The sequence below is a fragment of the Neopsephotus bourkii genome, unplaced genomic scaffold, assembly GCF_033783945.1.
Source record: "Neopsephotus bourkii isolate Nb327-2 ecotype Australia unplaced genomic scaffold, CSIRO-AGI_Nbou_v1 NB_107, whole genome shotgun sequence".
NCBI lineage: Eukaryota > Metazoa > Chordata > Aves > Psittaciformes > Psittacidae > Neopsephotus > Neopsephotus bourkii.
In genome coordinates this window covers 12,959,754-12,987,424 of record NW_026900624.1, presented here as the reverse complement: position 1 = coordinate 12,987,424, position 27,671 = coordinate 12,959,754, and the positions used below count along the sequence as shown (strand labels likewise).

The 27,671-nt window shown below is 41.5% G+C and overlaps 2 protein-coding genes and 1 long non-coding RNA gene across 4 annotated transcripts in view; 2 read left to right on the top strand and 1 right to left on the bottom strand.

Moving 5' to 3' along the window:
* The window catches only part of LOC133217207 (uncharacterized), a 51,689-nt gene that overhangs the window by 9,789 nt on the left and 14,229 nt on the right, over window positions 1-27,671 (top strand). Inside the window, exon 2 of the long non-coding RNA XR_009726829.1 lies at window positions 27,316-27,534. This is a non-coding gene — a long non-coding RNA (uncharacterized LOC133217207). The remainder of the gene's footprint in view (window positions 1-27,315; window positions 27,535-27,671) is intronic.
* The window catches only part of YBX3 (Y-box binding protein 3), a 92,277-nt gene that overhangs the window by 51,697 nt on the left and 12,909 nt on the right, over window positions 1-27,671 (bottom strand). Inside the window, exons 6-9 of one of the 2 annotated variants that reach the window (XR_009726767.1) lie at window positions 24,047-24,141; window positions 19,648-19,819; window positions 18,955-19,055; window positions 18,519-18,542 (exon numbers count right to left, since the gene is read on the bottom strand). Coding sequence is in view for 1 of the 2 variants with exons in the window: in XM_061362072.1 (XP_061218056.1) it covers window positions 18,990-19,055; window positions 19,648-19,819; window positions 24,047-24,141 (333 nt within the window). In the remaining variant the exon portion in view is untranslated. Of the gene's footprint in view, window positions 1-18,012; window positions 18,543-18,954; window positions 19,056-19,647; window positions 19,820-24,046; window positions 24,142-27,671 lie in introns of those variants that run through there. The other variant, XM_061362072.1, reaches the window with a different exon arrangement.
* Window positions 6,771-9,644, top strand: SYCE3 (synaptonemal complex central element protein 3). Its single transcript, XM_061361432.1, has 3 exons — window positions 6,771-6,955; window positions 7,988-8,096; window positions 9,205-9,644. Exons 2-3 carry the CDS (start codon window positions 7,988-7,990, stop codon window positions 9,369-9,371), a joined length of 276 nt encoding a protein of 91 aa, XP_061217416.1. The 5' UTR covers window positions 6,771-6,955; the 3' UTR covers window positions 9,372-9,644.

Here is a 27,671-nt window from a genome sequence, read left to right as displayed (position 1 = left end):
TAACAAAAATGAAGAATTTCTTCAAAAGATCATGCAAACATACAGATCTTGCTGTAAAAAAAACATTGTGTGATAAAAATACTGCATGATATCACATTGCTGCACAATGGCTAAGGAAACAGAACATGAATCTGCTCTCAGAAACGCATAGCCATAGGGGAACTGAGCACAAAACTTCAGCTACAGTTTTCCAACTTTTGGAGGTTTGTGCATTTAACACAGATTTTTGTGCACACACAGAGAGATATACACAAACAGGTAAACACATAGAAAAATCTAGGTATCTGCACTGCTTTGGATTACATTTAGCTTCCTTACAAGTCAAGCAACAGCAATGGAAGTCAAATGCTAACTACTTCTGAATCCAGCCTTAGGCATGTATTACTCAACCAAACACTGCCAGATATTTATACTCAAATGCATAGCATCACTCTGCATTGTTTCAGTTAATTAAGACTAATTTTATATGAAACTTATTTCCTTTGCTATTCTTTTCCTGTTTAAAATGTGCCTAAAGTTATTTTGTTTAAATCTACCTGTGTTTAGAGACCATACCTTTTTTTTTTCTCGAACCCAAATATTATGATGATCACAGGAATTTATTACTGTAAGCAACTTTAGTGTAATCAGTAAGTACATGCACAGATGTATATGCATACACACACACAGAAACTTTACAGTACAGCTATACAGGTCACATTTATGTTAATAGAAGTCTTTTTAAAATACTAAATACTGATTAGCTAATCTTCCTGCAGTGTTTTCCTTCACTTACCTGAATTACACCACTTCTCTTGCCCTGTGGTAGCCTTTTCCTGGAGCTCACCTGCTGCCGGCTCTGTTTGTCTGAGGCCACTCCTGATAATGCTGCCGGTTACCTCGTGGGGTTGTAATTCTTATACCTAAGTTCCTTCCCACTGATTTGTCTACCCCAGACCTGCCCAGCTTCAATTGTTTATTCCTCAGAAGGTCTCTTCAGCTGTCTCCCCAGGGAGAGGAGATGGCTGGAGTGTACGTCCAACACGTTAGCAGGCAGGTAGGCACGCACTTGTAGAACGGGTCTGCCTGGCTTCCAGGCACCTGCTGCTCACCTGCTGCTGACAAGAGACAGGCAAATCAGAGTCCTAAGGCAAGGACCTGGAGCGTCATTTGAAAGGCGAGCAACCACAGAGCAGGAAGGATAGGCTAACATAATAAATAAAAACCATACACTTCACATTACAGGGTCACGTTCAGAAAAAAAAAAGGCTCTCAGAACAGAAAATCTGTACAAAAACTCTACAACTCCAGACGCTGGAAGAGATTTCAGTGACCTGTGTTATCAGGAACACAATCTGCAGATAATGAAAAAGGAAAATATTAATAATACAAATCATGCTACAACAGACAGCAGCAACACAGGCTTGATTCACATTCTGCCTTGCTCATTCAACTCCTCCAGCTTGGTCTGTCCATGCATTCTGTCAGCATTTTCCAGCCCTGCCATGAGCTCTCCCCTGCCCTTTCCTCCCACCAGTTCAGCCTGGAGCTCCCACACAGCCCTGACAATGATCCTCACTTACAAAACCCCTCCTGAGCTCCCGAACCACACTGGATAATATTTTTGAAAGTTGTCTTCTGCCTTTTTCTGCTATGATGCCATTGGGGTGACCACTGCGCTCTGCTGATGTTCTCAGTTCTCAGCAGCTCTGAGGTGTAGTCTTCACTGCACCTCAGTTCCTCAACATTTTATTTCTGTGGACCCTCTTTTCAAACAAGCTGTGAATGCAAGCCCCAGCTGCTGGTCTGCTTTCCCCTATCACTGAATTAAGAGTTTCAGATTCCCGACTCCTGGTTATATGAGTCTGTACAAGATTATTTGCTTACCTACTTTATACAAGTGAGAGGCAGCTGTGTTACAATAGGAAACAATAAGATCCATTGTTGAGAGACAAACTTCGCAGAGTCAACAACACAGTGCAGGTGGCTTTGGGAAGACAAAGAAGATGATACATTCCCTGCCAAGATTTTGAGCAAAACTTACCTACTTCTGTTAACACTTTGGTGCTGCATATATTATGTTGTGGGAGAATTTTAGTTGCAGTAGAGGCAATAGATTTAGATACTGAAACATAATTTATCCATAAAAGCGACCACATATCAATGTATTTGTACACTAACATGTCCTTAACTTCTCTCTGGGATTATTCTTTCAGCTGGCATTTACTGTCCATATACGCAAAACGGTGAAAACTAGGAGAGATTTTATTCATTGCTTGATCTCCCTTCAGAGACTGGCAGAAGCATGCAAAATAGCATTACTGAAACAGCTCTGTGCTGTGGATTTTCATCCCCTGAGAATCCAGGAGAGGCATCTTTTAGCTAGAGAAATTTATTGTGTTAGAAAGATCACAACAGTTGCAGAGTTTAGGCTCAGACTCCAGTTTCAGCTTTTCCTCTTATTCTGGTACTAACTTGCACTGACTTTCAGCAAAATTTTCTCCATGAAGGAGCAGAGGACCTGTCCTATACATCATTCCCCATTAAAACATGGCTAAAATGCAAAGGACAGTTCCTCATTTAAATGACTTCTTTCCTGAAATACATTACTTTCCACAGGCACCTTCCCCCAGGGTACCTGGGGAACCTATCTGGATTCCTATTTCAAAATATTATAATTGGAAATATTCCTCCTTTTGTGCCTTCCTTCACACTTTCTACAGCCCTCAAACTGTAGAAAAAAGAGGGGGAGGCAAAGGCTTAATACTCAAGGTCTGCATATGCAAAAGTAGCAACCACTGCTGCTTTTAGTTCCTCCAGTCAGTCTCTGCTGTGCTCCCAGTCTGACTGGTTGGAGAAGATATTTCATCAGTTCAGAGTTCAGCCCTCAGACTATATAATCTTCCTCACTGATTCACAAGCCCCTCCTCCATCAGTCATTTAGTGACACGTTTTGTGTTGTGAAAAAGAAACTTTTCCTGTTCTAAGCCTTGTATTGCGTGCACATCCACAAAGAGAACACTGACTGTTTAAATGCCTCTCTCCTCTCTGTTTCTTCCTCAGGCAAGTATGATCAGGTACACTGAAAGGCAGTAACTGGCAGCCTTACTAACAAAAACATCCTCTCTGTCTCCAAGACAAGATACAGCATACTAAGCAATCACCCAAACCACACAGCTGCTCAGTAGCCTCAAGATGTGTTTTTGGGACTAAGCATCAATTCAACCACAAACCATTCAGTCTTTGTCCTATGTGCTGGGACTGCTGACAAGGGTGCTGCTTCCAGTAGGAAAGCATAGCCCAAATAACTGCTGCTGGACCAGAAAAAGGTCTCCTTCTTAAAAGTCACTGCAGTATTCACTTTTTCTGTAGTAATTTCGAGGTCTCTGACTTACTTTCACATTCTAATGTAAGATTTAAACCTTGTCTTATAGTTGAGTACTATAACTGATAGCTATAACTAGGCTGATAACTCTAACTGAAAACTGTAAGTGATCTTTGGGTCAACTTGAGCCCATACAGGTTGAAAGCCTCAGAACCGTTTGTTTCTGCAAGCCAGCTATAAACCCCCAAATCAGAACAGATAATCTAGAAGTAAAAGGAGATTTCCCATAACTGTTCCAAGTCCCTGTTCTGGCTCACCAGCTTTGCCTCTCAAGATGGCAGGTCTTCTGGCTTGAGAACAATTCATTTGCCTATTTAAATTTAGATTTTTCTTTAAAATGGTGGCTCTAGTGTGATTTTCAGTTCATCCCTTCAGTTTCATCCCTTAAAATTTCCAAAGGAATAAAGGCTAGGAGAGAGAAGCATTCTATGAAAATAAATAGAGAATTAAAAAAAAAAAAAAAGTTTTTCCTTAGAAAAATAAAATGACTGAAGGATTATGCATCAATCTTCTTCAGCCAGTTGAAGGTCAAGTAAATCTAGCACCTCCTCTATTTAGGGTTAGGCACTTCTAATGACAGTATTTTCCCTCCACTTTCCTGCCAAATTAGACAGGAAGTCTAAGATTCCCAACTCTTAAATCTAAATGGAAATTTCATTTGCACAGTTTCATGCGATCATTAGTCTGGACATCCCTCCCTTCCCAAACCAGATGCTCAGGAAAGCCCCTGAAAGTTGGTTAGAAGCTGTAAGTAGGCTACAGTACTGTTTTCCACTTTGGTTTCTTCAGAAAATTTTCCAGGCCCAGAAGCTGGGATTCATCCAATACAGGTGAAAACTAAGTTGGGTCACAGCTGCCCTAGATTCTCTGTATTGTTAATACAAGACCATAAGAACTTCTGTAAAGCATTTCAAGTACTAAAATCCTCTCTCCCTACAGTAATATCACAGATACAAAGGGTACAGAGCTCTTGATTTACAAGTCTTGGACAAATATCAGAAGTTAGATGCCATATGTTTGTGCAAAATTCCATTGCCTTCCTCTTCTCCAAAGAAGTAACTTCCCTGAATAGGAGCTCTTGAGGCAGCATAACTTGGTAGCTTGGCCACAGCCTCTCCCGTATCTCCAGGGCTGATAGATTAACTGTTAGACTTTAAGTAAAGTGCAGCATGTATCACATACACTTAGTTCTATTCTGTATAGTTCCTAAGTTCCTAGTGTCCTGAGCAACCAACATCCTGAGGACATATTATTCTGTTACTTTTACCTTTTCTCTTTCAGTTTCTTATATTCGTTTTGTCCAAGTTATACATTTTCCTTTTAAGTTCCTGCTCTTAGGCACCACATTTTTACACTGTTCACATTTTCCTGTGAGAACTCCACAGCTCCTCTTGGCAAAACCTAGAAGTTGGTGAACAGACCTTCAGTGACTCAAACATCCAGTCTCGGGATGGAATAAATTACAGGGCTCCACACATAAAGAAGCTGAGGATCCACGAGTCCTCTAGAAAGGATGCCCCCAGAGACTTCAGAATTACAAAGTACGTATCACCAAGAGTCACACTGTAACATAAAAATACATTTAAGAACTATTCCATTTAATAATATAATTTTTACATCTGTAATTCACCCTTTAAAACATTGCTATGTCCTAATTATAGTAGAGAACAATCACAAATAAACCAAGATATGTTGAAGCAAAATATCTTCCTGTGTGCAGTGTCACTGGAAATGGATTCTAGTATATTTATTATTATGCAGTTGCAAGGTGGTTGCTAAGCTATTGAAGTTACGTGCATAAACACGATATTTTGCTGCCCAGATTTTCACAGAATAATAAAGCCATATTAAAAAGCACCACCACCAGACCAAAAATCAGCCTCCTAACCACACATATACATGTACAGCAGGGAGGCAGCATCTGGGAGGTGTCTTAAAGGCAAAGAATTTAGGAGCTGGGGTTACCTAAGAAATGACTGCGCCACCTCAAACCAACAGTCCATCAGCCTAGTACTATGCCTCAGATAGGTGGCAGTGAGTGCTCCGGGAAACTATATATATATATATGAAATACTGTTAACAACATAAAATGATATTCCCTTAACAATTTCTTCAGCCTCCACTAATCTGTGTGGTTAATGGATTTATCTAGCCAAATATAACTTTTTCTTTTATATGCCTTGATGGATTTGGCTCAACTGCTTTTGAACCCCTGCAAAACTTTAGCAACATGAATCACACTGCTCTGTAACAAATTCTGCAGCATTCATACAATTTGGGTGAACAAATACTTCAGCGTGTTTTGAAGATGGATTGCCATCTTCAAACCAGCTTCTCAGCTGGCAGTGAAATGAGTGGTGATAGCAAAAGATTAATAACTTTCATGCATGATAAGAAAGCTAATACACTTGTATCACTTAAAAACAAGACTTAGGTTCTTGTTTGTGTGGATGAAAAGGAGAACAAGAAACACCCCAACCCATTTAAGGTGTGGATATTGATCTGGTATGAGGCAAGATTTGGGGCATAAGCAATCTGGCCACTTCCAGAGATGGGGCATCCACGGCTTCTCTGGGCAGTCTCTTCCAGTGCCTCACCACCCTCACAGTAAATAATTCCTTCCTAACATTTAATCTAAACCCCTAATACCCTCTGTCAGTTTAAAGGCATTCCCACTTGTCCTGTCACTACATGCCCTGGTCTGAGGTTTCTTTCCATCCTGAAGGTGAAGATGGACCCCCCGAGAAAATAAGCAGAGGCACCAACAAATTTTCAAGCTTTCAGTTCAAGACGTTAACTTTTGGGTTACTTTTAGCAAAACTCCCAAAATGACAGGCCATCTGGTTACACCACCCTTGTCACTGCTTCAGTTGCCGGCTGCTGGCCATTACATGGGGCGGGCAGCAAAGGAGAGTGAGAGGAAGCCCTGCTAACATCAGTACATGCCGATGGGGCCGCAAGCAGGGGTGGCGGTTACCTCCTGTGGTCCGGACTCCGGGAAAGGGCAACTACACCACCGCAACAAGCACGGGCAGAGGAGCTGCGCAGCAGGCCTGCGCAGCCCCAGGGGTCAGGGGACCGGCCAGGCAGGCTGACGGGACAGCCGTGCCGCCGCCGAGGGCACGCTGCGGGTGCGATGGAAGGAGGGGGGGTGCGCGACAAGGAGCCACCTCCTCGCTGAGGCCCTGAGGGGGCAAACCCTTGCTTTTCTCTTCCTGTCCGTCGGCCGCCTAACGCTTCACCCGAGTGCTTGTTTTCGTGAAACACAGAATTAATCGAGTTCGTGAGCTCGCGGGGAGCGCGGGCTGGAGAGGACGGAGAGCCCAGAGCAACTGCTTTGTTTGGTGTTCCGTTCCCGCCCGCTCCTGTTGCCGCCAACGCTGGCGACACGACTTTGGCCCGGAAGGCGGGGAGCGCGGGGCCCTCGAGCCCGGGAGCTACGTCGGGGGGCCTGAAGGGCGCCCTCTGGCGGTGCGGTGGAGTAAGGTGTCCTCTGACGGAAGGCCGTCTCCTCGAGCGGGCCTCAGGCTCGGCCGGGCCATCGGTCCACACGGTGTTCCCGGTGGGAAACTACAGCGTGCCCGCTCCGTGGTACAGCAAACGGCTTGGGGCTTCTTAAGGTCTCTGGGGTGAAGGGTTTGCCGGCACACAATTACCTGGTGAAACTGGCTGTGTGAAGAGACCCTTGAAAGCCCAGAGCATTGATAAGGCTTGATGTTGCTTTAAAACACCACTGCACTGTTACAAACTTCCATTTCTTCCACATTTACCATCAATAAAAAAACCCAGAAACTGGATACTCATTAATCCAAGTTTGACAAATCGCATGTAAAAAAAGAAATTTGACAAAAGCCATGCCTGCTGCATGAGGTGTCCAGTGACTACAGTGACGCTCTTCTGGCTCCCTCATAGCTTCATCCCATTCACCAGTGGTTTTAAGGAAAGGGAATTAAAGGCAAGGCTGTGTGTCATATGTTCAATTACTATTATAGAATCATAGAACCATAGAATGGTTTCGATTGGAAAGGACCTTAAGATCATCCAATTCCAACCCCCTGCTGTGGGCAGGGGCATCTCACACCAGACCATGTCATCCAAGGCCCTGTCCAACCTGGCCTTGAACACTGCCAGGATGCTTACATGGTGACAGAACTTAGTGTATGTAGTTACCCAGCTGTAGCACGCAAGTGTGAAATACTGTAAGCAAATGGGGATTTTGCAACTAACTCTGAAATCAGAAATTGCCCTGCATCAGAGTATTTGGGAGAGAAGCCTGAAGACAACTGGAATAGGGTAACAGATAAAATTTTCTGATGAAGCATTTGATACAGTGATCTTTGTCATTATTCATACCAAAAGTCTTTATCTGCATACTTTGCATACTGCATATTTGAGTGTAATTCTTTCTACTTAAATTAACTTCAAAATGGAGTGAAAGTAGAATGCAGCATACGGGTGGTAACCAGTAACTCCAAGGGGAGATCCTTAATGAATTTACATGTAAATTGAATATTTATATACATATTGGATTTTATTTTTAATTTATTGCAATGTTACTTTCAAATGTGAAAATCAATTCATTTCAAAGTAAAATACAGCATGAAATTCCTGATTTCCTTGTAGATGGCCGAATCAGAAGTTCAGGAAGGAAACTATGATAACATGGTAAAGATGGCGGAGGAACTGAAAAGAGATTTAGAAAAACTTCTGGATGAAATGGAAAAACTAACAGGTACAGGTCTTTATTAAGAATGATAGGGATTTGTCTACTAAAGGAAAGATGTTGAAGATATATTGTTTATAATTATTGCTGTAAACTTCCATGTGATAGAAATTTAAGTGAAAACAACCACCATCAACTAATTCCCTCATGTTCTCAACTGGGAGAAAGCATGCAAATGATCTAGAAGTTTCAGGTGGCTCAGAACTGAAAATTTATAGGTCATTAAATCTGCTCAGTTCAGAGTTGTGGTTGAAAACAGAAATACTACTAAGATATGTAATGTCCAGTTATTAAATCATAGTATGTAAGATGACACTTAAGCCTGAAAAATGGTGGGAAACATAGTGATCTTGGGTCAGCACATGACATGTTTAATTCCTTAGCTAGAATAAAGACTCCTCTGTAGATTTAATCTTAGTCCTGTATGTTTGGAAAGGACTGAATATTCTTCTGCATGTTCTGCAACCATTCTATCAGAGACTGTGCAACTAACGAATAGATGGAAACCGTTCATTAAACTATTTTGCACTACATGAAGCACAATTCACGAGTGCCAGTGAGAAAACTACAATCTGTAGTACAACAAAAGGGAAAGTATGAAATAAGTGCTAAAACTATTTGCTCTGCTTCATGAGATACTTGTTATTTAAAAATCAATTCCATTATTTAGGTTGGTTTTAAAACCTTTTATCTCTGTGCTGCAGCCTCCTTGATCTTACTCCTTCTCACCTAACGTGAGCCTCCTCACTATAACTGGTCTGGAGATCTGGAGAGAGGATTCTTTGGTTCATTTATTTTAAAATAGTCTGTTGAACATTTCTGATTGCCTGTTTTGTTGTAATTTTTAGGTAAAATGTCCCTCTCCCTTCTGTAATTTACATCACTATTACTTCCACTCTGAAGCATTTCGAGACATTTATAAAGCAGTAATATTGAGTAGTCTTTTATTTAATCTTGAGTATTTATGTGGGTAATTTCCACTTTATTATACAGCAAGCCTTCTCTGACATAGGATCTGAACTGATAAAAATTCATGTTCTTTATTCATTTATTAAATCAGCTATTGCTCTTATTTAGCCAAAAATTCCTGGCTTAGCTTTATCTGTTGGGTTTGCAGTGGCGGCAACCTGGACGGCATTTGACATGGTGGTCATGCGTACCAACCCTGACCTGGCCAACTCCATGAAGCGTTTGGAAGACGCCTTCCTGAGTTGCAAAGAAGAGATAAAGAAATGGCAAGAAGCGCTAATGGAATTTAAAGGTGAAGAGCAAAAAAAAGAGTAAATTGAATTCAGTCATGCTCACAGAACTCCAACCCTTGGAAAATCACTCCAGTCTTATTTGCAGAGGTTTCACAGATACTGTGGAAAACGGATTGGCTTTCACCTTCCTAAGAATACTTACGTGTATACATCTATGGAAGTATTTTAATAAGATTATACATACATATATATATTTATAATTGCTGAAGGTAAAAGGTAACAATGTGTCTATTTTTATCATGTTCATCAGTAATCCTTGTGGTGTGTACACATACACAACTTGCATGCCTTCTGCGTCTTTCTCCCTGGAAGTTCATACTCATCAATATCCATGGAATTCCTTGATACCTGAACAAATGGCAGGGTGTGTGTGGTGTGTATGCAGACAGGGTGCAGTGAACCGTTACAGTGATATTGCCATCACATGCCTTCCAAGGAAAACTGAATAATTACTTGTATTTCCCAATGAAAAACAGGCAAAATTCTAGATTTGCAGATATATTGAGTTAATTCAATGTGGGACTGCCAAGTAGGTGTTCAGTTAAAGAGGTGGGTTTTTTTAGATAGCTCATCTGTGGTGGTTTCATTTTGCTTCCTTGGATTTTTAACCATTTCTTTGGACTGACTTTCCCAGAAAGATTGTTCTTCTCAAACCCTCTGAAGGTAGGTAGCATATCTCATTTAGGAGAAAACTGTTCACCATTATAAACTGCCCTGTGTGTGGTGTAGTTTGTGAGATTGCTGCAGAAACCAAACTAACCACGTTATATAACATGCTTGTATGTTCCTACTGCCCAATACTAAAAAAGGACGAAAAAATGAAGTTACTTCCATTTGCAGACAAGGTGTGGATTGAGAGCAGCAGCTTGTGGCTTGCAGTTACTGCATTAACAGAGTATCTAAGATGGAAGTCAGTTCAAGCTTTAAGAAGGATATTCCTTATCATTAAAATCAGTTTCTTTTAGCTAGAAAATAAGCACCATGTAGCAAGTGACAGCACCTCCATCCCCTCTTAAGAGGCATTTCATTATCTCAATTATATCTAAATTACCTGTCAAAAGATTTTTAGGCTGTATTCTTGATAGAATGTTTATCTCCTTGAAGCAAAAAATAAGTAATTTCACTTTTTTCCCCAAAGCTACTATTTCTTTCTAGAGGTGCAAATGGTAAAGAACATAAACCTATACTCTAGATTTTCCAGTGGACAGATCTTCATTACAGCCAAGGTAGGGCAAAATGGCAGAGCAGCATGAGGTAACTTAGATTTCAGTTAATTTCTGGAGAATTTTTAATGCCATGTTGTCACTTCAGTACCTCTGACTGCATTGTCTTCACTCTTCAATTCTATATTAAAACCAAAGTCTTTGAAAACCCACTGTCTTTAACAGCTTGTGTAGGAATCTACTGAATTTTCTGATTTTTGTGTGACTTTTCAGCCATAAAGTGCTACACTTGGATTGACTTGAGATCTTCCAGAAAGCTCAGTTTTCATTCAGACATTCAAAGCAAGTAGCCAGTGTTTTTAAAAAAATGAACACCATATTGCTTGAATCTAGGAATCCCATTTTGATTTGAGAATAGTGCTCAAAACCAACACTTCTATAAAATGTCTCTCAATTATGACAGTAGTGATGTTGAATCCCATTTCCCATGGTTGGAAGGCTGCAATAAGTCTGTCAGAATACTGGTTCTCCAGAGCAAAGGGTCAGAGTGCAACTGTAAGGAAAGGAGGCATCTGGTAACATTCTTTACAGTCCTCAAGTCTCATCACATTACAGTCTTTCCTTTCTGAAGTTTGGAAAATGCTTAAAAAATGGATATTGTTTTGAAGTATAACTGTAAGGCATTACAGCACTAACAGCAGATGGCATTAAGAGCACCTTAACTTTCTCCTCAGAAAAAAGCAGACAAATTATAGACTACTAACCATCGAGCACCAACTCAGTCTCAAGGAGAGGTGTTTACACTGAGGTACCATCCTACCCTGCTGTGAAGGAACAGTGAGTTAGCAGCATGGGTGTTGTGTACACCTGTGAAGACAGGCTAAGAAAGCTGGGGCTGTTCAGCTCGGAGAACAGAAGCTGCATGGGGACCTCACAGCAGCCTTCCAGTATCTGATTGGGGCCTATAAGGATGCTGGGGTGGGACTCTTCATCAAGGACTGTAGCGATAGGACAAGGGATAATGGGTTCAACAGGGAAATTCTGATTAGTTATAAAGAAGTTCTTTACTGTGAGAGTGGTGAGGAACTGGAAGAGGCTGCCCAAAAAAGCGGTAAATGTCTCCTACCTAGCAGTGCTCAAGGCCAGGTTGGAGAGAGCCTTGGGTGACATGATCTAGTATGAGGTGTCCCTGCCCACAGGAAGGGGGCTGTAACAGGATGATCTTAAGGTCCTTTCCAACTCAAACCAGTCTATGATTCTATGATAATATGGCTGCCTGAGTAGACTAGATCTGCTTCTTTCTCCCCAACAGTTCCTTTCCAGCTGTATGATGATAAGCAAAGGAGAGTTTGGGATATGCACCAGCATAGGAACACTGCATATTCCTTGAAAAACTATACACCAAGATAATTATACTTTTCCATTACTACTGAAATAATTTGTGCATATTTTTGGTTGTTTGTTTTGTTTGTTTTTTTTTCTTTTCCTTGAGAATCTGATTGTGGGAATTGTAAGTTTTGTTTCAGACATCTCACCATCTACTACGTTTCAACCCAGCTAGATGCTTTAGAAGCAGGAGAAAACAGAGAGCCCACATAGGAAATTGGGTGTTTCAGTCACAGGGTTTCATATTAATTTTCAGTAAAAACTATGTGGAGCAACAGCTCCATCTGGTGCTCACACAACTATGGCAGTAATCCGGATTGCTAGGTTGACATCTCTTAATCCCCCATCATCAAAGCTTTCTGTAATGAAAAGCGTCAACAAGTGAACTCCACTTTCGTCACCTGAGCCTGCACAGCAGTTACTCACAGGTGCTTCCTGTACTGTATTTAAGGCAAAGCATTCATCTACAAAACTGCTACAGAAGCCAGAGAAGTTGGCACCAGTGCACTGCCAATTTGGATGCCAAATACAGCAGTAAGGGACTCTGTTTCCTTAGTAATTCATTGCTTAGCCTCTGCTAAGTAACACTTATAAGCATGTCACAAATCAGCTAAAATGTACTGTTGCTTGGTTAGTTTTTCCTCTTGTTATGCAGACCCCTGGACAGGTTCTGGAACCTGTATGCACCCTGCTTCATTTTGCATGAGCTGATAGGCCAAGTCTTATTTCCATCAAGGAGTGTGTAAAGCTTAGCAAAGAAGTTATGGACTCGACTCTTAGAAACCTACTAAGGGTAGCAGATGCTCCAATGTTAAACACTGCAGTGCTTTTACTGTCCTTATCACAACAAAATTTACTGATCTTAGTTGTGAACTTAATCTGTGGGCAAGATGAGAGGGTCTACACCTAAGAGCAAACTGTCCAAGAGCCATCAAACTGAACCACCACCAAACTGAGCTGTGTGGTCTGAACAGCCTGCAATCACATAGCTCAAAGCACATTCCTCTTCTACATGTGAACAGCTATCTCCCCTCTAAGAAAGAGGCACTCAAGGTGTCCTACAGCCCCTTCTTATTCTAGCAGCTCAGGTGCTACTGCTACTGCACTGTATGTGGATTCTCAACACTTTTTAGAGTTTCTGTTAACAGCTTTTTAGCAAGTAACAGGTAAGAAATGGCTAAAAGCCTCCCAAAAAATTCTGATGGGCGAAACTGCCCTTCTCTCCAGTGTAAAACAACTGAGAAGGGGCTGTAGACATTTCACATGTTCACTTAGGCAGCTCGACCCTTGCCAAATTGTGGCCTACAGCTTTGGTTAGATTATGAATATCATTTAGTACTAGTGCTTTCCTATTTACTATTAGAGTCCCAATTCAGGTTACCTCAGACAGGGTCAAGAAGAGAATCTGTACTAGCTGTTCTACTTGGCATTGCTTAAAAATCTCACTCCAGATCCTTGCAGCAACTTCTCCCTGATACGCATATGAAGACATAATTGAACCTGTAACAGCCTATTTACACACGCTAGTATCAACAATGTTCTTTTTGCTGGCATCCTTAGCAGAGAAGCAAAGAGCTTATTGAGAACAAAGGGGGTGAACAACATTCCTTCAGTCAGTCTTTTTCTCCAGACCAAGGACCTTATTACCTAGGCTCTATCAGCAGGAGAAGTGTCAGGGCCTTTTCTGTGTTCATTCTATTAATACTGACTTCTTTTTCAGATCTCTGCCTCCTCCCTGCTTCTGCATTTACAGTTTTTCAACAGAAACATTATTTTCTCATTTTCTTGTTTCTGATAAACTATTGATTGCTTGCCTGGTTTTCTGTAGGTGCTTTGGATCTGAATCATTGAAATAGGCACACTGGCAGTAAGACTACAGGGGTCTGAAATGCCATGTGATTTTGCACATGGATTGAGTTCTGCTAACTGGAAAACTATTGGTGACTCCTCAGAAAGTCAAATGGTGAATAAAAGGGACACATGGCATCTTCCCCTTTACAGAAAGCCAGACTAAATAAAGGCATGTAGAGGCACTAGTCAGAGCAGGTACATTTAGTGACTGTTACAGCTTTTGTGCCACATTTGGGATGCCATCCCAAGATTATGAAATAGCTGGGATTTTACATACACCAGAACCACATTGCACAGAGGATTTTAGAAGAAGAAAGGCAAGACTGAGAGGCCATTAAAAACTGTTAACAGCATTCTGCAAGCCATGGACAAAGTTGTGAATATTGTGTGATGCAAGTGAAAATAATTAGCTAGAGCAACACTGAGCAGTAATCACAGAACACAGACCTTCTAAGACACTGGAAACAAAAGCCTATTACAGGTACACTGTACAAAGCATATTTTAACTCTTACCACCTAACTGCTGCTACCTAATATGTTAAAATAGTAGAAGGTGGATTTTAACTTGAGGTGCATCTAAAGTTGGGTTCTAGGCTGCTGCTAACTGCTTATCTGACTGCATGGATTGACACACATTTAACCCATACTTTGAGTTTTTTGAGAGCAGATCTTTCTGTACTACAGACACATTCTATGGCAAATCATCCTTGAGTAAATCTAAGGACCTGTGTGGTCCCACAAAAACCGTAATTTACAAGTCAAAATTCAAGACTAACAGTCAAGCACTGATGCATTTTGATAATCGGAAACAGGATGAAGCTCTGAACTCAGTGACAACATTCTATAGATCTTTCCTATCACATTTTAAAACTTTGAGATACTAGAAGTAATTATTCATCTCACCATGGTGGTAATAAGTTATCAGGATCGATTTTCTACCCCGTGCATTGTACTCTAGCTCCAACACTCCAAATGACAGCTGCATCACTCCACTATTGTCAACAGCACAAACTAAGAGTGCAAGCTACCACTTGTTTGCAATGGCCTCCAAAGCTTTCTCATCTCCTCTATGCTTGAGCAAGGATCCCACTGCTGTTTGGCTTGTGTAGCCATTCCCACCCTCCAAGTTACATCTGACCACCTCAGAATGTGGTTTCTCCAGAATCCCAGCAATGAAGACTAGCTGGTTCTCAAAAAAGCTAAACTAGCAGAAAAGTCAATAATGTCTAAAGCACTGGCTTTGAACTCAGGACCTACAAACAGCCTTTCTAAAAAGCAGTAAGAAATGAGTGTCAGACTTGCAGTTTTCTACTTTCATTGGAAGTTTCCGTAGATCTACAAATTGAGGAGTTTGAAAACCACTGTTCTAGAGTTATTTGGGTCATTGCAACTCTTATTAGCCATATCACATGCAAGTTCATGATAGCATTCTATGGGGGAGTCTCAAGCATGTGCCCCAGCAGGAAACAAGTATGCACGTAGCTTTGCCATAAGGGCTGTGAAAACAAGTTCTATGTAGCACAGATTTAATTGCCAAAGCTTTTCCAGCTGCAGCAGAAAGTCTGTTTCACTTCCAAAGCATCTGTTGAATGGCTTGAAAGCAAAACACAGTACCTGTGGACTGTCCTCCCATCGAAGCAGGTGGGAAGGGCTGCACACAGATACATTGCTCTTCAATGCAGAAGTTTAAAGTATACATATTTCTCTGAATCGATGTCTCATCAATGCAAGACTTATGTTTAAGTGAAAATGCACAAAGGCCTACAGCACTGTCTTCTTTCCTTCCTTATCCTCCTCAAAAGATCACAAGCCACAGGGAATATTTTTGCAGCTACGTAACAGCAGACAGCAGCCTTCACAGAAGCAAAAAGCCTGGGTGGAGTCAAGCAGGCAGGGTATTATGAAAACACTGTAAAATGGTGATGCCATGAAAGTATAACCCACTCCAAGTGTAAGCCATTACAAGTGCCTAGGAAAGGGAAGAATGCTGGAATGGAAGAATGAACATAGTACAAAAGCAGTGGCTCCAAGTAGGTATAAAATTATGTTAACTACTCTGCAAATTCAAAATCATTGCAGCTAAAAGACTTTAAAACAAACCAAACCTACAAACTAAGCACGCATCTGAAGTCATGCTCAAGGTAAACAACCACAGCTTTATTCACCTAAAGAAGCACCACTGTTGCCAAGAGAACCGTTCCTCGCCACTGAGCACCAGTTTTAGATTCCTTCAGCCAAAGCACAGCTAACAAGAGAACAGGCAGTCTGGTAAGGGAACAATTCATGCCCAGCCTGAGACAGCCAAAATGTAATTTCAGTGACTATTTTAGACTTGCTCAAGCTGAGCCTGTATTTCCATAACCAGGAATTCAAGGATCAAGAAGGCAGTATCAGTCACATGCTTCTGTTTTATGCAAAGATTCTTCTTATCATAAAGGCAGGACTGAAATAACAGAAATAGAACTAGACACTAGGGCACTACTTGCATCTCTTCCTCACTTTCTCCTTTCATAAAATAAAGACAGCTAGTTACATGCTTCTGTTCCACTGACTTGATAATGACTACATTTTTGCAGAGATTAAAAAAAAAAAATTCTCATTTGTCTGTCAAACCTCACTTTAAGAAAAAACACTTTGAAAAACTGAAGGCAGCTCAAGCAGTTTATGACAAGCTCTGCAGTAATGTGTCAGTATTTATGACTGTTATACATCTGTTTATATTAGGATGAAACTGCCAAGCTCACCCCAGTCTGCCTGAAATAGATTTAGTACTGAACCGTACTAAGGATAGTCCTGCTTAAGAAATTTTAAAAGGTGTATTACTTATGTTTTCCTCATCCTATTAAACTTTATTGTCAGAACAACCATGCTCTTAATTTTCCAAGGGAATGGGAAAGGTACTAGAATACCACCATGTCCACCTCCACATCTTTCCCAGCCTACAGATTGTCAGACTCAGTGCAGCAACTCAAGTTTCACAGCAACTCTTGTATCAATGTCCTTGCAGAACTGCTGCGTAAGCACTGCAATGACAGGTTGCACTACATAAGCTTGTAGCGTATACAACTATCCGTATGTACTCCGGGGATTCAAGAAGCATTCTTTTTCCTGAAGCAAGCCTGCAGCTTTCAACTCACACCTCAAAAGGTTTCTAATTCATTGCAAAACCAATCCCTCATGCATCACTAAATCTTCTCCTGTTCCTCCCAAGGCAAAGGCAGCATGGTGCAAGGGCCATTCCTCACCTTCCCAGGAGCTGGAAACTCAATTATGCCCTAAGCTCCCCCTACTTCTTACTTCCTGAGGAGTAGCATGAAAAAGTGTGTCTCCAGAAAACCTCTGTATAATTTTTCATTATTAAGACTGTGCAAGAACAGGCAAACTAGAGGAGACAAGGACAGCAAGTATCTGTCTACATGCACACAGTTACAGTGTGGCTCCAGCCCAAGGGGTTTTATATGAAGAGTAAAGGTTTGGTGAAGACTGCATAGCTAAGAACAGAAAGATGTTGTAAGAAAAATATGCTATCTAAGGTTTGGATAACAGCAACTGCAAGACAGGAGCGTGAGAAATGGCAGACTAAAGAATGAAGGACACAACAAGATAGCTGAATGCACACGCCCGTATTCAACAGCTGGAAGTAGACTGATAACACTTGCAAGGCACCCAAGTTTTCAGAAGGGACATTAGAAAACCACACACATTTTCAAAGTACCTTGCTCCTTAACACAGAGGATTTTACTAGTTGCAAACAAGGAAAAGTGGAGAGGCTAGTAAAACTTGGTCATTATCTGGAACAGAAGCTTGAATAGAGTGGCAGTTACTAAGCCTACTTTGTCTTTCTGAGCAGAGGAGTCTCAAAGCTTGTATTCCACTGTTTAAAGAACACAAAAAGGCTAGAGAACAGGGGGAAAAAAAAACAAACCATCCCAGCAACACACTCCAAAGCCCCCAAACTCCTGCCACAAGATGGCAACAGAAAAACCCAACCACTAACACCATTTGAGCCAGAAAAGCAGAGAGGACAGCATAGGGTATAGCTCTGTTGCATAAATTTCCTGCAGAAGTTGTTTTGTCTTGACGCAGATCCACCCAGCCTAGCCATATCCTTGCACATTTATCCTTCAGCATGGTTTCAGACAGGATTCATCAACACACACAAAACAGGCAGCTCTCATTTTCACACATAAATGCTGAAGCAGCAAGATTAAAATCATTAACTATTTTAAAAGTAAATGTGAAAAATATACTAAACCCAGACCGTTTTGTAGTTGTCACTTTTATTTGTGAGGAACGTCACCCATGCTGCACAGTTTCAAATAGATCTTACAAAGGAAAGCGCAAGCTTCTCCTCCCCCTGTCCTGCAGCAATCAGGACTGGCACAGAAAAAAAGAAAAACCTCATCACACCTGGGAGGTTCAGCACCAGCATCCAATTAAAAAACAAAAAAGCTTTTCTTTCAATTTCAGTTTTTTGGTTGGGTTTTTTTTTCTTCCCCTTTTCAGTTTGATACCAAAAGAATAATTGAAAAATTCAAAACTAGTGAAACAGTGAAATTTAAAACAAAACCATCAAAACCCAGGGTTGCTACTGAAACTGGGGAGGGTGCTCTGGCTGGATCTTGCTCTCTTGTCCTTCCTTCATGCATCTCTTGCAGGCGTTCCCTGGGTCTCAGCTGCTGGTACATGTTTAAGTTCCAATGGGTCAAATCTTTGCTTTTGTCATCACTGGTGACAATTTATTGCTTTGTGTGTTTCTTTGGTGTAACTTTTTGAGTTGTATTTTAGGACACCTGTTGAAGAGCCAAATTGAAAACAACAGCGCAGTTTAAGTTTCATTTTCCTGGTGAACAGATGGGATGTCAGGTGGAGAAGGAATTATCAAAGAAAGAAAGGATAAGCATGACTAGGATGTCCTGTCCATAAGCTGAGAGTACAGTATCTTCCTAAAACAAAGCACTACTAGCTAATCAGCAGATGCTGTTGCTGTATGGACCAGACAGATCTTGTACTTTGTAATAATTACAGAGGAAAAGGAAAGAAAGGAAAGAAAAGCAGCAACTGTTTCTGGTTTGCCTATACAGCATTCTCAGAAGTTATCATAAATATCTAATCATACATAAAGGGATGTAGCCAGAGGCCAAATCCTGCAAGTATGCACCATGCTGCTTCAGCTGGAGAACAGGAACCATCTATATTTCTTACCTGAGGAATGTTAAAGGTGCCTGGGGAGCCGGACTTTAATCAGCACCACTCTGCTCAGTCACTGGACCAGGTTTTTCAGCAGGTGTTTCAGTTACCTTTGTCTGAGACACAATAAACCTTTATTATAGACACAGACTGACCTCCTGATGCTTCCTCTGTTCAATGGTAGCATAACCCTGGTTTGAAAATAATCAAGGAAAATAAATCCTCTGAAAATATTAAGTATTACAAAGCAGGTTCTGTCAGGGGACTACCTCAAGTAGGTACAGAATGAGAAAGTCGCTTGTCATTAAGGCAAAATCTGTGTTAGCAAACAGTTCCCTTAACTAACCTGGTTCAAGCTGTTGAGGAAATGGATCTGGACCTGTCAAATCTATCTTGCACTACATACAGACTGAAGGTTTGAGGGAGCTGGGAAACACAACTGTTTCTCTCCACTTCAAAAACATTTATTACAGTCTGACTTAAATTAAGAGCTATCCAGAAGCAACCCCTATCCCACAGCTGGCTCCATTTAAGGTAAGCTATTCATTCTCCAAGAATGATCGCAAGGAACAGGCCAGATACCATCAGTTACCAACACTTAAACTTGACCAGACTCCTTTAGCACACCAGCTCCCACAGGACAGGTCTTGAGCACTCACCCCATTAAAACCTCAGTCTCTACCACAGTTGTGCCAGGAGTGCATTTACCTCTTTCCCATCCTGAGCTGGAGGGTTGGATGGACGAGGTCGACGCCTGTAGTTGTATGGGCGTCTATATCCACGACGAAGTGGCTGTTGACTCATAGCATTGGCTTCATGATGGTTCTCTTTGTTCTCAGCCTCTCCAGCCACTGGGGCAGGGCGAGGACGCGGGGGACCTCTGAACAGGGGGAGAAATAGGTGTCATACTTATGAGCGAAGCCCAAGAAGGTTAAACTATCCTGATTTTAGCGTGGAAAAAACCTCTCTAACCAAGTACTATCTTTAACAGTTTTGAACAATTGCAAAACAATCCTTTGGAGTTTGGCTGGCATAGAGTTGGAAGGGAAACACAAGCAATCTGGGTGTTTCTTCACTGTTGACACTGTATCAGCATATTCTGTCTATCCTACAATAAAGATGTAATTTGCCCACTTGAATTGCTGGCTAAGAAAAGAAACAAGCCAGTAGTGGCCACACAGACTGATTCTGCTAAAATTAGCCTTGGCATAGCCATACACCAGCCCAGCCCTATTCATGCTGCAATCCCCAGGATCTCTAGTTCCCCCTGTAAACCGTTCCTAGATCTTTGCTCTTTGCCTTAAGTTGTTCCTCTTGATCACATAAGGAAGTGTAGCATGTATTTCAATCAGGTGAAATGCAAGAACGTTTAATCTCATTTCCAGTATATACAAGCTATGTCCATAAACTTAAAACACAGCCAATAATGACAAAGTCACTGCCTACTGTCTAGTTTCCATTACCTCTTAGCTAATCCACAGCTACCTAGTCCCAAAAGCCAGTTTAGCTTTTCCAAGGAAATGTAAAAGCAATAGTATTACTGGATTTAATGCCTGTAAATGCAAGCAACAGTTACCTATTAACTCAAACAGAAGCCTTCTGCACTCATATAATATCATATTTCTTACAGGAAAAAAAAAAATGCATCAGAAATGCATAAATTCCTATTAGCCACAGGCAAATTATCCTGCTTGTGATTCACTCACAACATGCAAAAACTCAAGTGCCTCATTGTACTTGGTATGGTGCTACTCCTGACTGCCTAATGCTAATGAAGCTTTTAGGGAACCAAATTTATTCACCTTGGATGTCTACAAGAAGCAGCATGAATATTACCCCACTTCCCACAATCCCAGATAAGGACAACTTTAACATAAATGTTCATACAGAAAAGCTCAGAGTAGAGGTGAAAGGCTTGTAGCTCTAGACCGAGCATCAAGGATGAATCCACCATGCATGAGACAGTCATTACCATCAAGGATAATCTTGCTATTCCCATGAAAATCAGCTTGTTGCTCCTCTTGCACTGTTATTTACCTCTTGCTTTTTGTTTTCAAACAGAAGTACATACGGAAAAAATGGGGATTACATCATTTCAGTTTATCTCTGTACATTCAGTGTTGGAACTTGAACCTCTTAAGCTAACTGATGGAAAAACAAGTACAAGATGAAGAGGAGCAAGTGAGCGAATGGCAGACCAATACAAACCAGCTCCTGGACAGCAGTATCATAGATTAATTTGAGTTGAAAGGTACCTTCAAAGCTCATCTAGTTCAACTCCCCTGCAATGAGCAGGGACACCTTCAACTGGACCATACTGCTCAGTCACACCCAACCTGACCTTGAATGTTACCACCTCTCTGGGCAACCCAGTGTTTCACCGCCCTCACTGTAAGAAATATTTTTCTTAAATTTAGTCTAAGTCTACCTCCTTTTACTATAAAACCATCTTCCCCTTGTGTCTTATCACTACAGGCCCTACCACACAAATGTACCCCCACCTTTCTTATAAGCCCCTTGTAAGTACTGAAAGGCCACAATAAGGCCTCTCTGAAGGCTTCTCCAGGCTGAATCATTACAACTCTCTCAGCCTGTCCTCATAAGGAGGGGTGCTACATCCATCTGATCATTTTTGTGGCCCATGTCTTTCCTGTACTAAGGACTCCATAACTGCACACAGTGCTCCAGACAAGGTCTCACCACAGTGGAACAGAGGGGCACAATCACTTCCCTCAATGTGATGGCCATACTTCTTTTGATGTGGCCCAGAATACATTTGGTTTTCTGGGCTTCAAGTGCACATTGCTGGGTCATACCTAGCTTTTCATCCAAAGTCCCTTATGGCAGGGCTGCTTTCAATCCATTCATCCCCTAGCCTGTACTGATACCAGGGGTTGTCTCAAATCAGAAGCAGGATCTTGTACTGGACCTTGTCAAACCTCATGAGGTTCACATGGGCCCAACATTTGAGCTTGCTCAAATCCCTCTGGGTGGCATGCCATCCCTCAGAGATGTCAGCTGCACCACTCAGCTTGGTGTCATCTGCAAACTTACTGAGGGTGCATCAATCCCACTGTCCGTGTCATTGATGAAGATACTAAATAGTTCTGATACCAGTACTGACATCATTCAATCTCCATCTGACATTGTGTTGTTGACCACTACCCTCTGGATGTGACCATCCAAACAATCGCTCATCCACTGAAGAGTCCACCCATCAAATCCATAGATATCCCAGAGATAAGGATGCTGTGGGGGCCCGTGTTACAATGTTTCATGAACAACACCAGTGAAAGTAACCTCATGTTTTATCTGACTTGTTTTATCATGGACAACGAGTGACAAGTCACAAGAAGAAAGTGAATGAGCTTTTTCACTTACAGGAATTCAGTTTAAAAAAAAAACAACAAAAAAAACCACCTCCCCCCAAAAAACCCAACCCAAAAAACATCCAAAAAACCCACACAAAACACCAACACAAAAACAGACAAACAAAACCACCAAGAAGAAAACCCACAACTGAGGCAACATCTCAAAAAGTTATGACAGTCAGAGGTTGACTATTTCACACTGATATCACTGGTATTTTTAACTGTACAGAACTCCTTAGCTGTGGAATTGTTCCCTCAGTGTAGAGGCTGGAAGCTGGAGTAGTCATGTCAGAAAACGAAGAAAACGAAAGAAAACGAAAGAAAACAATCCTACACTGGCCAGTTTAAGGTATGACTAATAGATGACTTAGAAACTTCCTTTGTATTTCCCACTGGAAAACATCAGTGTTCATGTGAACTCCAAGAGATCTTAACTAAGAACTTAAGAATGGCCTAGTGGGTCTTTAAGTGCCCATTTATGCCAGTTCTATGGATCCCCAGGGAAAAATAAGGACAAGGAAACCTACTTCCCAAATAGCCTCCAAATATCCAATTAATTTCCATGCTGGAGATTTCCCAAGCTAGATGAAGTTTACATTCTTTACAATGGCATCCTTCTCTGGTATTTTACCAGTCTATCCCAAACTCATGCAAGTTTTTATCATCCCCAACATCCCTTGGCAAGTCTCCCACTATCTGCTGTATGGATCTAACAACCCAAGTCAGCAAAAACAAAAACATGAGTCAAAGGCAAAAAGGAGCCTGGGCTGCATCCACAGAGGTATTAGTAGCAGAGGGAGATGCAAACCTACCACTCTAATGAGCACTTAGCAGGCCACATCTGGGGAGTACTGTGTCCAGTGCTGGTCCCCACAATTCAGAGAGTAGGCAGACAGACTGGATGTGTTCCAAAGGAGGGCCAAGATGATGATCAAAGTGCTGGACAAACTAGCCTATGACAAAAGGCTGAGGAAGTCAGGTCTTTTCTCTTTGGAGAAAAGGCATCTTGGGGGAACTCATCACAGGATTTCAGTACTTAAAGGGCTGCTACAAAGAGGACAGAATCTCTCTTCACAAGAAAATACACTGAGAAGACAAGGGGCAACAGGTACAAGTTGGTAACGAGGTAACTATAACTTCACCATATAATCTAATGGCCTGAAGGCCATTACAGAGAGAACATAACTTCAGTATTCAGAACAGCTGGCTATCCTCTGTAGCTACAAGCAGCACCAGTGCATAAAACCAAGCCTGCATAACACATAAGGCTAAGCTGGATGCACACAAGCTGTAGTCCAGTGCTGAACTGCAAACTACTGTCTGCAGTCCTTAGGAGCAGTTATAAGGCACACCTTGACCCCCTGCAGGTGGTGGGCCTAGCTGTCCCAGGCCAAGTGGGATTTGGATGCATTACTTGTCCAAGAAAGCACAAGAGTTCAGCTGGGCAGGCATGGACCTGCAACTCACTTCACAATTGAGCAATATATTGAAAAGTAACAGGATACAAGGAATTCTTCACCTCTTGCTGACCACGAGGACTATATAAGCACTTTAACCAAAGCCTAGTTGTTCCCTTACTGCGGTAGCTCCCCTTTCTCCTGGTAATTAAAACCTTCTCACTGTCCCCAGGATTTGCATAGACATTAACAGCAGGGAACACAGTTTCCTGCTCTTAATGAAGCCAGTGTGGATCACAAAGCATCCAAGGAATAATGAGCAAAGGAAACCATGCAAACCTGCGATAGCGGGGACGATAGGTAGGATTCCTATGGACTTGTTGGTGAAGTTGTCCTCCTTCTGTGACCCCATCCTTGATTTCTCCCTCACCACCCTATAACCAAAAGAAAACAGAAGACAGTCAACAATGAAGCATTACCTTACTTCATGGACAGTATATTAACCATAAAGCCCAGAGATATGAATCTGAACACAAAACCAGTTTCAGTACTGAAGCACCAACAGATGAAGTAAAAAGAAGCAGATGATACTCAAAAGGCTTAAATCTGGACAAATATAAGCGTAGGATAAACAAATATTCACAGAAACTCCCATCAACTAAGTAATAAGTAGTAATAACAGGCAGCACCTGACAGAAGTTGAAAAGTATCTGAGACATTCAGAACCTGAAACAAAAGTTACACTTCTAAGCTTAGAACAACATTATACTACTTCTGTCTACTTTTGAATACCAATCTGTCCTGTTTCTATCAACACCCTTTATACTAAATAACTTTAATAGACCTGTGATGGATGGTTAGAAATGTCACAAACAGCAAGATGAGAAATAGCATAGCCAGCACTGTATGTGACAACCATGATTCAGATGTCTTGGGATTTGTCTTTTGTGAAGCAAGACGCTAACGTTGCTCCTGCTCTCACTCTCTCAGTCATGTGAGGACTACCAAAGCACAGAAACAGGAAAACAGAACAGCAAGATATAAAGGGAAGAGAGGGCACAAAATGAAAACAATCCTGAGTGTGTTCCAGCATAGTTGTCATTTCTCCAGAATTTCTGAGCAAGCACAAGACATCATTGCTCAGTTCTAGCTCTGCAATACTAGAAATACAGAATTAAAGACCTAGTAGGTCTCCTCTGAGGGACAATGTGCCAGAAGCTAGTAAAGCAGCAACCAACCTAATTGTAGGGAGGAGCATACACCAGTGTGTTTTGTTGGTTTTGTTTGTTTGTTTTTTAACCAAAGCTCTCCTGTAGCACTTGACACTCAGCATCACATGCAGAGCTCTTTAAAAGGCAGTATTGGGCTGTGCTATTAAAAACATGTAGAAGTTCAAATCCACTCCTCCCTACAAAGGGCCACATTGCAATCTCAGATAAAAAGGACTCTCTCTAGAACTGGTGAAGCATTACTCAAAACCAAAGCAAACTTTTTCTATTAACCTTGAACCGAATGTTGCTATGTCAGTATTTTAAATTGGTTTGGCTTAAACAATCAGTTGAAAACAGAATAGTAAAGCAACTGAATTGCTTAGCCTGTAAGTCCTGACAATTTTCCACATGTTCTATAGTAGCACAAAAATTCACTTGACACATTACATTACACTGTCAATTGACCTAGGTCTATTGTTCAGAAGTGAAGATGGCTCCAGGATAAAACTATGCTGTCAGAAGTCAACAGAATCAATGCAGAACAGAACCTGAGCATTGAGGTCTTATGCTTACTATCAGTAAACATTAGATTTATTTATTAGGAAAGCTACATCTGTACTCCTAAAAGCACCACACATCACATCTAGCACATACATAATCCCATTCACTCAATCTCCTTCACAGGAACCTTCCAACTCAGTGAAATACCTTCTAACAAAGCAACCCTAAAAAGGTTAGAGAACACCTAAAAAGGTACAGAATTTTATTGCTGTCCCCCAAATACCAGTTTCTTTAAGCATTAACTGTTTAATTAAAGCACAGTGAGCTTTTTACTCACCTGCTTCCCCAGATTTCTTTATCTGTTCTTGCATCTCTTCAGATCAGTCTAGTTTTGTATAATATTATTATTTTTTTTTGTGTCTCCTCTCTACAAGAAACAGCATCAGCCTATAAAACAACTTTTAAACTATTTAGCTTATTTTCTGACTCATAGGTATAGAGGCTTCTTCTAACATGTACCTGAGGGTACTATTAGCCCTCAAGGTTATTCCATGATTCATTCTCTGTTCTAACATTCTGCCTACAACTCCACACAATGTCTATGTTGTTAGTGAAGAGCACAGCCTCTTTTCTGTAGTGTCTACAATTAAGAAGCTTCTAATATGAACAATTACTTTACTCTGAACTTATCAAGCAATCCAGAAGCCGTTCCCACTAGAGCAAATTGAATACCTTGGATTCCCCAGGGTTCTCTTCATTCTTGAGAAAAATCACACAGTATGGTCAAAACCAGACTCAGTAACTTATAAAGTACAGGCACATGTGAACTAGCATGGCAAACACAGGATAGCATTATTAGTTAACCTAAAACCATGCCAGTAAGGAAGGAGAAACCAACTCTTACTGTGTTACACAAGGCTGGACTGGATTTGCCAACTGACATCAATTGAAAGTTCTTGAAATCTAGAAGGCCACCATGTCAGAAAGTCACCTCAATAAATTCAACTTTTTTGTTAGTAAGCACAGGATTGATGATGTGGGCAGCAGAGCTCTAGGAACACCTTTGAGCTCTGCAGCCTAGAAGATCTTTAAGCATAGCACGCTTGGGAACACAGAAACCCTTTCCTTCAGATATGCATTAAGAGTTGTCTATAGCTAAGTTAACATCCTTTCAAACACAGCCCAAGAATGCCATACCATCAGCAACTGAAACTTGCCTCAGAAGTATCCAGCAGGACAGTTAGCCAAGAAAAACCTCCTCAAGCAGAGGGGCACAACCTTTAATGCATGTACTAATGTGACCATACAGAACAGTGTACACATACTACTATGGCTCACAGACATTGCTACCTCTCTTCCCCCTTTACACACATGGGAATGGAAGGGGAAAGAGAAGACCTTTTTAAAAAGTTATCAGAAAGAAGAATCTTTCTAGATAGACACACAGCTTCAATGTGAAGAATGTTTTAACTGGTGCAAATGAAAGACCTCCAAAAGGAAGTACTGCTAGCCTGAGATGAGGATTCATTCTACTCTCAGCTGATCTACCAAAGCAAGCACACAGGGGATAACAATATCTGCACAAGTTTGAGTGGTTTCACTCACCTACACTAGGACAATTTCAGGGACAGCCCCTGCCCAGCCCTTCAGTCTCTGCTTTAGTCCCTCAATAAAGACAGCTGAGGGAAATTTTAATCTCAGTAGAGCAAAAGGGAAAAAAAAAAAAAGAGCGTAGCCAGCAGGACCAGCAAAGCAATCATTCCCCTGTACTCAGCAGAGGCGAGACCGCACCTTGAATCCTGTGTTGAGTTCTGGGCCCCTCACTACAAGAGAGACACTGAGGTGCTGGAGCAGGTCCAGAGAAGGGCAGAGCTGGTAAAGGGTCTGGAGCACAAGTGTGATGAGGATCAGCTGAGGGAACTGGGATTGTTTAGTCTGGAGAAGAGAAGGCTCAGGGGGGACCTTATCACTCCCTACAACTACCTGAAAGGAGGCTGTAGTGAGGTGAGGATCAGTATCTTCTTCCTGACAACAAGCAATAGGACAAGAGGAAACAGCCTCAAGCTGCACCAGAGGAGGTTTAGGCTGGATATGAGGAAAAATTTCTTCACTGAGGTGCTCAGGCATTGAACAGGCTGCCCACGGCAGTGGTGGATTCACAGTCTCTGGAAGCGTTCATAAACAGTGTAGATGAAGACTGTAGTGGTATAGTTTAGCAGTGGCCTTGGCAGTGCTGGGGAATGGCTGGACCT

What these genes read in the sequence shown, in the direction of transcription:
- SYCE3 (XM_061361432.1), top strand. Translation starts at nt 7,988, where the DNA reads ATGGCCGAATCAGAAGTTCAGGAAGGAAACTATGATAACATGGTAAAG. An exon ending in TGAAATGGAAAAACTAACAG is followed by an intron (nt 8,097 to 9,204) that starts GTACAGGTCTTT and finishes TTGGGTTTGCAG; the next exon opens with TGGCGGCAACCTGGACGGCA.